The sequence below is a fragment of the Cetorhinus maximus genome, chromosome 26 (assembly GCF_964194155.1).
Source record: "Cetorhinus maximus chromosome 26, sCetMax3.hap1.1, whole genome shotgun sequence".
In the NCBI taxonomy this organism is placed as follows: Eukaryota; Metazoa; Chordata; class Chondrichthyes; order Lamniformes; family Cetorhinidae; genus Cetorhinus; species Cetorhinus maximus.
The window spans coordinates 16,347,732-16,359,854 of record NC_135904.1 but is presented as its reverse complement, the minus strand read 5'-3'; the positions used below and the strand labels follow the sequence as shown (position 1 = coordinate 16,359,854).

General features: G+C 38.2%; 1 protein-coding gene across 3 annotated transcripts in view; it reads left to right on the top strand.

The window, feature by feature from the left end:
• The window catches only part of ap4e1 (adaptor related protein complex 4 subunit epsilon 1), a 51,616-nt gene that overhangs the window by 19,341 nt on the left and 20,152 nt on the right, over positions 1-12,123 (top strand). For 2 of the 3 annotated variants that reach the window (XM_078530222.1, XM_078530225.1), the window contains 9 exons: positions 826-985; positions 1,609-1,775; positions 5,142-5,215; positions 7,254-7,376; positions 7,467-7,576; positions 7,907-8,035; positions 9,319-9,442; positions 9,883-9,998; positions 11,127-11,429. In XM_078530222.1, the coding sequence (XP_078386348.1) occupies positions 826-985; positions 1,609-1,775; positions 5,142-5,215; positions 7,254-7,376; positions 7,467-7,576; positions 7,907-8,035; positions 9,319-9,442; positions 9,883-9,998; positions 11,127-11,429 (1,306 nt within the window). Of the gene's footprint in view, positions 1-825; positions 986-1,608; positions 1,776-5,141; positions 5,216-7,253; positions 7,377-7,466; positions 7,577-7,906; positions 8,047-9,318; positions 9,443-9,882; positions 9,999-11,126; positions 11,430-12,123 lie in introns of all 3 variants that reach the window. The other variant, XM_078530224.1, reaches the window with a different exon arrangement.

The following is a 12,123-nucleotide window of genomic DNA, read 5'->3' as shown; positions in this document are numbered from 1 at the left end:
ATTAAAAGGATTGGACTTAATTTACTAACGTAGAGATCACTGTTATTGTTTTGAACCAAGCCCTGCAGATAAACTTATCTTTTGCTTTTCTTGACTAAATAGCAGCCACCTTTTTTTCTTGTAACTTTATTGAATTTATTGTGGCCAGTTTCACAATAGCAGTGCTTCCAAGTGTGATATTGCACACTTCTGTCCATATCAAAGTTGACAAGATGTCAAATTTCAAGAGGTGAAGAATGTTAATTAGGGCAGCCATTCCAAGTATTTCCTTCAGACCTAGAGCTGAGAATGTCCCATGTACCATTCCATTTACACACTGCTGTCGCTACACCATAATTAAATTCTGACCTCAGCCTGTGTTTGCTGTTAGTGGTTAGAATATGACCTTAAAGGAACAGACTCCTTAAGCACAGCCTTATCTTAAAAGTGGAATAATAGTATTGTACCCCTGTCACTGTAAACCGCCACATTGCGTAAGTTACCATGAACAACTGGGGAATTTGCAGGCCCATACAAATCCATGGGTTTTTTTTTCATGATACTGAACTGCAGAGGACTGTAACAAGAATTCTTGACCACTCTATTTGAGAGGGAACATGTAACCCATTAAAGGAACATGGGGGGGAGGGGGTTGAAAGTTACAATAATTGTAATATTTTTTGACAGATTACTTATAACAGAAAATACACATTTTATACTTGCACTTGTTTTATAAACAATGCCCTGGCTCCTGATGAGTGCTTTTCTGAGAATGTTTAAATGAATAATTGTGAATGTAAGCAGTGTACAAAAGTGTTCTAAAAACAAAATGTTGCTTCTTTATAGGGAAATAATAAGAAGAAAAGCAGTACTTACCCTATACAAATTTTATCTTATTGCTCCAAACCAAGTTCAACACATTCATGACAAGTTTAGGAAAGCTCTGTGTGACCGGGACCCAGGTGTCATGGCTGCCTCCCTTCACATCTACCTATTGCTGATTAAGGTACCATGCTATAACCAATAATGGAAAAAATAAGCTATTTTTGTTGGCAGTTTTTTCCCCCTCCCAATCTAAGCCACAACTCATGATGTATTTGCAAGTTTTTCTAAGTCATCAATTCGCACTGGAACTTTAAAAGTGGAATGATAAATTTAAATCGCTTGGATGAATCGGAAACAATTTTTAAAAATTATTGCATGTTGTTTAGTAATGCTGTCAAGGTGCGGACTCTGGGGTATGGTGCGTGAACCCCACAAGCATTGCCTGACCATTTGACTAGTTGGTTTCTCAGCTGAGTATAATTCATCATCCCCCCCCATGTGCATTTAGCTGCATTTTCCAGTAGGAGCAACTGGACAACATTTAGAAATGGGATCCCTCGTTGACATCCTCCTCTACCTCACAGCACACAGGTCCTAACAGCAACTATAACAACCCAGTTACAGTGGTTAATTCAGCGCATGCTAGAAATCAAACCAACATCTTTTGTCTTGAATGGCTTAGAGCTGCACCAAGTGGTGCCCTCTAGGCCAGAGGGAAGGAGTGATGAACAAGCAAACTTTATGAAACAGTCGTGTTTGTTTTTAAGTTTTAGAGGACTTAATAGTTTAATTCTTCAATTTTAGGAAAATCCAGGTGGCTATAAAGATTTAACTGGGAGCTTTGTAACAATTCTCAAGCAAGTAGTTGGAGGAAAACTAGCGGTGGATTTCAACTATCATAGTGTCCCAGCACCTTGGCTGCAGATTCAGCTGCTGAGAATTTTGAGATTATTGGGAAAGGATGATCAGATGTAAGTTGTACTTCACCGAGTTTTCCTTTTTCTAAGTTTAATATTGCCATGCTTGGAAATGAAACTGTTACAAGGAAATCTCACATTGGCATTGCTTGATGTTCATGTGGGAAAATGGTACGCTTATTGCAGGCAGAAGAATGTTACAGCACCACCTCTGGACCAAGTAAGAGCAGCAAGCAGCACCATTACAGAGTTAACCATGGATTTCAACGTGCTGGGGCATTACAGCTATCAATGCAAGGATTTTAATTCATTTTAAGTTAGTTTCCCACAACATTGCATATGGGAAGTAAAAACAAAATGTAGTTTTCGGCTGAAATTGAGCAGAGACCAAAAGATATTTGGGCATTATGCATAGATGTAAATTTGTCAAAGTCGTACACTCTGTCCTTATTTCTGTACATATTTTGGTTTATAGGCTCCTGTATCCATGTTTATAATGGTAACTGCCTCTGTAAACTTGCCACACTGTAAATATACTATATATACTTGTGTAAAAGTTGTGTTTTTGAGAGCAATGTTTTCGGCCAAAAGGTTAAAACTACTTTTATTTGGGTATTGTTTTTGATGGGTTGATGTGTGCTTGATTTGGGCTCAGATGAAATCCAGAAAAGACCATCACATTGCAATGAAGTGACAACACAAAATAATTCATATTATCATCTTATCACTGTAATAATTTAAATAAATAGAACTTAAACGTGCAAATGGTTTATGCCTTTATTTACCAGTATTAATTTTCATTAATATTTATACATTTACAATGGAATCAATTGTTAACATTTCCCAGATTATATTTTGATTCTGAAATGTTTGGGCATGGATCCCTGAAAAATTAAGGTCAACTTTTACACGAGGTATATGAAAAGTTACGACTTTTAGGCCAAAAGTCATGGGGTTGGTTTTTTACACAAGTGGATAAGGTACCTGTGTCCCGTCTTGCAGTAATTGTATTGACGAGAAGTGTGACAAGTATATGTCAGCAGCTCCCATTATAAATGTCGACATAGGAATTCATAATGGAAAAGTTGAGCTGATGAAAGGCGTAATGTAAATGCCAATTCTTTCTTTAATAAGGTGTTGTGGTAAAAATGACCACTCTTGAGTCTGTAAGCTTCAAGTAAGCAAAGATTTTAATTCAAGCATATGCTGGGAGAGATCAGATCTATCCTGGTTGCTTTCCCAAGGATCTCTCAATAATACAAAGTCTGTTTCACAATTTATAGTTCTAGGTTCTCACATTTCACTACACTGTTTGGTACAGTCCTCAATCACTGATGTTGCTTTAGCACATACATCACATAACTTAATCAGTGAGTGAGACAATTCATGCTCGCAGATGTTCCCTGTTGTCTCAGCTTTTGGCCTGGGGAGATTTGTTAGTGTCTGAGGTCTAATAACCCCTATCTGTTTCCTTATCTCCTTAACACCTTGTTTACCCAAGCTGTGAAGGCCATTAAATTTTACAGCTTGCGTTCCTATCTAGGTTCCTACAGTATTGGCAACATACCCCATCGTGCGCACAGTGTTGGCCATATTTCCAACATGCTTATAAAGAGCTCTCATAGCTACGTGTCTATTATAAAGCCATTAATGCATGTCAAACTGAATATTTCAATGCCCCACTTCAAAGGCATTTTAATTTCTATGCATCATCTGTTGTATTTAAATTGAAGGATTCTGGAATGCCGTTTAACATTTCCTTGAATTGCCTGTTGGTTGTCATCATTATATAGATCTATAGATTTTGTCAAAGTCTACAACTTGTCAGTTATAATGAGTTTAAAGTTAAATGCAGAATGCATCTATGTTGATATTGATTGAGTTATAATTTGACACATCATCCAGGTCTCTTTACAGTTTAAAAATTTGTTATCCTTTAGTGCAAAACTAGGAGCAAACATTCAATCAACATTTCTGTCTGTGTCCTGACTCAACTAGTTTTTAACTAAGATAAAAGCAAAAAACTGCGGATGCTGGAAATCCAAAACAAAAACACCTGGAAAAACTCAGCAGGTCTGGCAGCATCTGCGGAGAGGAGCACAGAGAGTTCTACCCTTAATTAGCACGTTCCTTAGATAATATCACCACCTTCAACACCTCTTTGTCCTTTTGTCTGTGACATCTTTTGGTTATCTCCATCTATCACTGGCCCTCTAACCAGCTCTACTTGTCCCACCTCCCCTTAAACCAGCTTATATTTCACCTCTCTTCTGTTTTTACTTAGTTCTGTTGAAGGGTCATTCGGACTCGAAACGTTAACTGTGCTCCTCTCCGCAGATGCTGCCAGACCTGCTGAGTTTTTCCAGGTATTTTTGTTTTTGTTTTAGAGTCTTTAACTAGCTGGTTGGGGTTTATCTAGGACGCATTTTTGTTTTTGAAAAATTACAAACCCCATTACAATTTATGAAAAAAATCTTAAATTATTGGCTAGATGTAGTTAAGAAATAATAAATTTACTTTCAGTTGATGCATTAATTCAGCTCGTGAGAAATATTGCCATTGTGCAAGGAAATTTAAAATTTGCTTTCACCTGATGGTTTAATACCCGCATGCATCATGAAAGCAACACAGATATGAAACCCCTATCTTTGGTTTTCGACAGTCCACCAGCTCTTGATCTCTAGGCTTTAGTCACCCTAGACCTTTGGTTACTGGGATGAGGTACTGGAGAAAGGCCTACACTTGTGTACCCCAGCAAAAGGCAACATTTTCAGGAGGGAAGATGATTAAAGAGGCAAATTGTCTGCAAAGAAGTGCACGTAGGATGGTTTACTATTTTTAATAGTAATTAGATTCTTAGCTGTAAGCCTTGGTTCACTGATAGCCCACTCAGCTCTAAGTCACATGGCCATGCATTCAAGCCCCTCCAGTGATTTGAGCACGCAATCTAGATTGGCACTTCATTGCAAAGTACTGGGGAAATGCTGCATTGTCAGAGGTGCCATTTTTTTTTTGGATGAGATATTAAACTGAGACCCCATCTGTTCCCTCAGGTAGATGTAAAAAAATCCCGTGGCTTTATTTGAAGATGAGCAGAGGAGTTTCCCTGATGCATTGATCAAGATTTATCCCTCAAATAACATCACTAAAGCAGTTTATATGGCCATTTGCCTCATGGCTGTTTTGGGACCTTGCTGTGCACAAATTGGGTAGCTAGTTTGCCTAAATGTGACTATATTTCAAAAGTACTGCTGTAAAGTGCTTTGGGACACCCTGAGTTTGTGAAAGATGCATCACAATTGCAAGTTTCTTTTCTTTGTTTCTATTTTTCTTTTTCCTCTCTCTCATGTGTTTACCCGGTGCTTCATTAATCTAAGTCTGCAATCACTCTGAAATGTGATATTGTTCTTTTTGGGACAGAACAAGTGAACTAATGTATGATGTTCTCGACGAGTCTTTGCGAAGAGCTGAAATCAACCACAATATAACTTATGGTAGGTAACCGTCAGCAAATGCAACTTGCTTTAATTGTCTGTACCAAGGAGTAGATTATATGTAGATCAGTTCTCAAACCAAGGAATAGTGAACAGTTGCTTGGTAGTGCAGAACTTGAGTACTTCTTAAAAACAAGAGACATGCTGATAAAGCTTTTTGTTTTGCATCCATTAGAGTAGACTCAAGAATACTAAATTTCAAAGGGAACAACAATTTATACTGTATGAGAAAAGGGTCCTGATTGGTTGGCAAGTGGACTCTGAACAAAAGCATCTTTGCCTACTTGATTGGCAGCCCTTCCACAAACACTCTCTCTCCATCACCGCGAACAGTAGTAGCAGTGTGTACCATCTACAAAATGCATTGCAGAAACTCACCAAGGCTCCTGAGGCAGCACCTTTCAAATCTACGACCCGTGCCATCTAGAAGGACAAGGGCAGCAGATACATGGGAACACCACCACCTGGAAGTTCCCCTCCAAGCCTTTCACCACCCTGACTTGGAAATATATCTCCGTTCCTTCACTGGCGCTGGGTCAAAATCCTGGAACCCTCTCCCTAACAGCACTGTGGGTGTACCTACACCACATGGACTGCAGCGGTTGAAGAAGGCAGCTCACCACCACTTTCTCAAGGGCAACTAGGGGTGGGCAATAAATGCTGGCTTAGCCAGCGACGCCCACATCCCATAAATTAATAAATAAAAATGGGGGACAACTGTTCACTGGTGCGTTCCCCATGGCAATGCCTTGACCAATCACAGTCGATTTGCCTTTTTAAAATTTAAACAAAAGCCTGGGGGTGTAATTGTTTCCTGGTGCAAATCAGATTACAAACTGGGATAATTGTGCCTTCTGCCTTAAGAAAGTGAAGGTGCTGTTTTGCTGTTGTCCAATTGCTTTGAAACTCTTTCGAGTTATCAACAGTCACAGATTGCAACTCTTTCGAGTACAATCACAGTTCTTGGTTTCCGGGAGTGGGATATGAACCCACAACCCTCTGATTCAAAGGCGAGGGTGCCCAATTGCTTTGAATGCGAACCATGATGATTTTTAAATTAAAAGCCCATTAGTTGGCAGTTCATTTTTTTTTTTTTCTGGTTGTTATTTCTGATCAAAGATGCAGTCTTCTGAACTTTCTGTATATTGTAAGTGAAATGTCATGACTGGCAACTCTGATACAGAACCAGCAGCATTCTCTGTTGAAATCTTAGTAAAGAAGCCCTCTGCTGTTTTACAGTTTTTTAAACAATGTGTGAAGTAACTCAGCCAGTAATCTTAACTTGAATTTTGATCAATAATGAATGCAAGCTGTTTCAGTTTTCAAAGCAAGATTGGATTAGTGTTAAATTGCTTGCAGGTGCAGGTCATTTACCATCTACAAACTGGCATTAGAAGCTGTAGTTTAGGAGTCTGCAGCCATGGTTGGGGCAATTATCACAATCAATAGAGCAGTACAGGAGATTTAAGATTAGCGGATTTGAGATAGGCTGCAATTTGTGATTACAAGACGTAGTGTTATACCTGACCTACAAGTGCTTGGCTCTTGCTCTATTATGGAAGTAGCATTTGATTGACCACAAAAAAGCCTTCCTTTGTTCCCGACCCCCCCCACCCCTGCCAAATTGTTGTATCACCAATTTTATGACGTGGAATGTGGCAGAAAATTCATAGTCCGCTAGATATGCCGCACTTTTGATATTTTAAATGCTTAGTTTGAAATGTATATTTTAGTATTTTTTGTATGTTCACATTATGCACTACAAATTATACCATGTAAAACAAGATGTGTTATATGAACTCCAGTAATAGTACTTTCCACCATTAGTCCCAATAATTTGTACAAACTTTCTTTCTTCTATAGTGTAATTGTAAGAACTTTGTGTGGTAAATGAAGTACAAAACTTGCAAACACTTTAGCCTTATTTTAATTGTTTGTTTGGATTCCTTTATCGCTTATTTTGTCTGAACTTGAGCTGACTTATTTGAGACTGTAACTTCCATATTGTATCAACTTCTACTTTAATATTGTTTTTCAGCAATTTTGTTTGAGTGTATTCAAACAGTGTATACTATTCATCCAAAGGCAGATCTATTGGAAAAGGCAGCAAAGTGTAATGGAAAATTTATCTTATCACCTAAAAACAACCTGAAATATTTGGGTAAGAATATTCTGCGAAATGATTGCTCACATTTTTATTTCATATTCACGTACATGTTGAAAAGTGAACCATTGCATTTTCATGTTCCAGGGTTAAAAGCCCTCACGTATGTAGTCCAGCAAGATTTGAATCTAGTTCTTCAGCACCAAATGACCATAATTGAGTGCCTAGATCACCCTGACCCGATTATAAAGCGAGAGGTAAGAGTTGTTTTGACCTAGGTTGTTTGAATATTAAGTCTAATGAAATGGTGGTGTTAATGTTCAAAACATTGATGTGAAGACTCATTGAGCACATTGTTCACCAGCATGTAATTTTATACTTTTGAAGTTTTTTCAAATTCATTTAAATAAGAGTCACCATAGGCTGCAAATCAAGGTTGAAGATTGATTCTGGGGAGTGGAAAGTGCGTATGAGCCTTGGATAATTAATTCTTCCCAAACTGATTGTACAGCTTGATTAAATGGTTCCTGATTTCAGTCATACTGTCTTACTGTTTTAATGTCATCTGAGTTGTGCTCTTTCCACAGACACTAGAACTGCTCTACCGAATCACTAATGCACAAAATGTAGCTGTTATAGTCCAAAAAATGCTGGACTATCTGAGGCAAAGCAAAGATGAATACATCACCATCAGTTTAGTTGGCAAAGTAGCAGAACTTGCTGAAAAATATCCTTTCATCACAGCAAATCAGTTAAGATTTGTCGGTGCTGTGTGAACTAATGGGCAGTGCTTTTTTATTTCATAATTAGAATGAGAGGGTTGCTGAGATTGAAAATATGGGGACTGACTAATAAAACATTCCGGCACAGATTGAAATTGGTGTTTGTAATTCTGATTCTGTTGGAGATGTTTGTGAAATGTGAACTGAATTATTATTCAGTGGTAAATTAAAGTTGAAAACAGTGTACTAGTGGCATTTATTTTGCAAATGGCAAAATCCGATGATTCACCAGCTCACAAGCACTAAGCAGTTGCTTGGGTATTTTGAGCGAGTTAAAGGTGGGACAGTGAATGCAGTGATTTCCACGACCCATGTTTGTTTTATTAGATGTTTTATTGGGATGAAGGAGAGGTGTTTTCTACTCCCCTTCCTATGTATTGGCAAAGTGAAATTTCACCTTGTGATATAGTTACATTTGTATTATTGGTCTGCATTTCTGTATCACTCATTATGCACAAGATGACATTCTGGGGTGCTTTATGGTAGGAAGTAATCGGGCACTGAATGAAGGGGAAATAAGGACACTAGCGAAAATATTGATAAAATTGAGTTCTATTTTCATTAAAAAAAAATTAATCAGCCCTATTTTTGTTTTTCCAGAATGATTTGACTGATCATTGTATCTTTAAGAATTATTTTGCACTCCCTTTTGGCTGTATCATGCAGCACAACAAAGAAAATGAAAATTCACACCTCACTTAACAGTTTGCATTGCTGGCAGAAGTTAGGAACATTATAAATCTCAGCTTTCAAAAAACGCATTCCATTGAGTAAATGGAAGTGGATTTAAATGAATTTTACTGCAGCTACGTTCCTTGTCCAGGCTTCCCTGAAGTTAAAGCACATTGTAGCAGATACATTAATTAAAGCATCTAGTTTGAGGCTGTTAATTACATCCATGTGTGCACCAGGCATAAGAATGCAGAGCAACACTTATATCATTAGCTAATCTTAGCAAAAATGTAGCTGAGAGAATGAAGTGGGAACGCTATTTAATCTGTAGTTTCTTTTGCTAAAAGTAGTAAAAGGGAGATAATCTGAAATTAGCATTAGTGTATTAACGTTTTAAAAAGCCTGTAAACTAGAAAATTGTCTTTTTTTCGATATACTGTTCAGTGCAACTTTATATTGAAGTATACCTTACCCATTTCTCCCAACCCACAAGAAGTATATGTTGCAGAAATAGTTTCTATTTTGGCTTTGGTTTTGTCCTTGACAACCCACAAACATATGCTCCCAACAATGCGTGGTTTATACAAACCATGAATGCAGTGTTCTCAATTGGTGGAGATATGATACCATCAGATATCCCAAACAACTTCCTGAGGCTGCTGGCTGAAGGTAATTAGACAGCAAGATGCTGTATAAATATAATAATTATAGATAAGTCTTGGACAGTTCCAACATGTGGCATAGTAATTTCAGTTCATTAATTGTTCTTTTAATGTCATGCCTTTTACACGGCAGTGGGAAAAGCTTTTAAATTCTTACCAATTGCAGTTTCTTCATTTCCTATACGAACTTGAGTAATTCTTTTATCACACTAACAACCCCATTTAAAAATGTTTTATAATAAATACATTTTTTCTATCTTGATTTGAAATTGTGGGTGCAAATGTGGGTGTAGTTTGTAATATACATCTTTCAATCATATAATTTATATGGTTGACTATATTGATAACGTTTAGATTTTTCAGAAGGTGACTCTTGAAGATATATTTTGTAGAAAACGTTTACAGCTCAATATTTAAGATGCAACATTTTTTAACCCTTTTCTGTAGGATTTGACGATGAAGCGGAAGACAAACAGCTGAGGCTTTATGCTGTGAATTCCTATCTTGCCCTTTTGGAAAAGAATATTCAATACCCTCAGAGATTCCTGCAGGTTATGAGCTGGGTAAGCTTGCAGCTAAAATGAATTAAGTAGGTTAGTAGTAGACCGGCAGTGTAGGGACGTATTGTGCTATCAATCTCATTGTGAAATATTTATCAGGGAAACTCTTTAGAGTTACCAACATTCACAGATTGCAACTTCTTTCGAGTACAATCACAGTTCTTGGTTTTCCAGGAGTGGGACAGGAACCCACAACCCTCTGATTCAAAGGCGAGGGTGCTATGAACTGACCCACAGCTGACACCTCTATTTATCAGGGAAACTCTTTCGAGTTATCAACAGTCACAGATTGCAACTCTTTCGAGTACAATCACAGTTCTTGGTTTCCGGGAGCGGGGCATGAACCCACAACCCTCTGATTCAAAGGCGAGGGTGCTATGAACTGAGCCACAGCTGACACCTCTATTTATCAGGGAAACTTATTATCCTGTTTGCTTAAAACTTTTGTAAACTCATGTAAGTATTTCTCCAACCAGCTCAAAACACAACACTGATCAGTTTAGAATTTTTATGCCAACTTATACTTTTTCACCAGTTTTCCCCTCCTGAAGAAGTTGACAACTTGTTGGGGTAAAGCTTTGGATGCCTAGCTATTTATATTGGCTATTTGACCATAACACTTCCAGCTGGGATGGTTGGATACCAATTGGGAGCATAATAGTTGGCTGTTACTTTATTCTGTCCCTACCTAACCTAGGCAATATTGATGCCAGTTGCAACATACATGCCACAACTCTGTCTGAGATTGAGTAACTCAACATAGACTATTCAGCTTTGGGCCCTTTCTAGATTTTACAGTTCATCTACTAATGATCCTTTTGTAATTTCACGGCCTTTTTGAACAGCAATCACAAAAATCTGCACATCCTCACTATCTCATGCCACCTGCAAGGCGCATTGGTATATCTCATTGCACAGAGACATACAAAATTGTGCTAAGACACAGTGGCTGAGGTTTTATGACCATACACCTGTTCATTCTAAATGGGTTGCTTTATTTTGGTCAGGAAAACTGTGACAGAACATTTGCATGTCTCAAAGCAACAGTGCTTTTATTTTTGGAAATCATGGTAATTCATTTCACGTGTGGCATTAAGTGATTGAAATGTTTTTGTATGACACATGTATCAGGTGCTGGGGGAGTATTCCTACCTCAAAACAGAAGCCAAACCAGAAGACATCATACAGAACCTACATTGTTTACTTGGGAAATGCTCTGCAAGCTTAGAAACGAAAGCCTGGATCTTGAGTGCAATTACCAAACTCTTTCGTCTGACACAGAATGTCAAAGCACTGCCTGAAGTCTTGCAAAACTATGGCAATTCAACGGATTCTTGTTTGAGACAATGCTCTTTTGAGTTGCAGCAGCTCGTTGAGAATAGAGAGATAATGGGCACAGTTTTACCTTTGGATGCAAGTTGCGATGATATAGTGGTAAGCCCCTAATGGTAATTAATTTTTTTTTAAAACAGGATTAAAATAATGTATTTAGGTAGGGCTAGAAAATGCTGAATATGAACTAATTCTTGAAAGTACAGAATGAATAATTGTTTTATTAAAAAGCTGTGTCTAGCTTCCTGGTTGCCTCAATTCCTAAGTGCTGTTCTCTGTGTGAAACTGAAGGAAACAGATCAGCAAGGTCCCAGATTTGATCCCTATGTTAGTGGAGCTCAGTGGAGCTTTAAGTAGAAAAAAAGGATTTATTTGGCAACTTTCTCCTTCCAAGGATGTTTCAAAGCGATCCATAGCCAATGAATTATTTTTTGAAGTGCAGTCACCATTGTTATGTCAGAAATCGTGACAGGCAGTTTTCATACAATGACGATAATCTGTTTTGGTGGCAGTGACTGAGGGATGAGAGACAACAGGAAAATTTCCTGAACTCGGGGTGGTGGGGGGTGGGGGAATAAACTCACTTGACCAGGCAAATCTGGCTTTGGTTTCACATCCCAACGGAAAGACAGCACCTCTTGCAATGTAGCGCTGCTGGGTTATGTACTTCAGTCCTGGAGCGAGTCTTGAGCCCACAGTCTTTTTATTTGAAAGGTGCATGCTACCACTGAGACAAGTTGACAGTGTTTACCTTCAACCTCTGGGTATGGAACCGGGGATCGCGGAATCAGTGGGT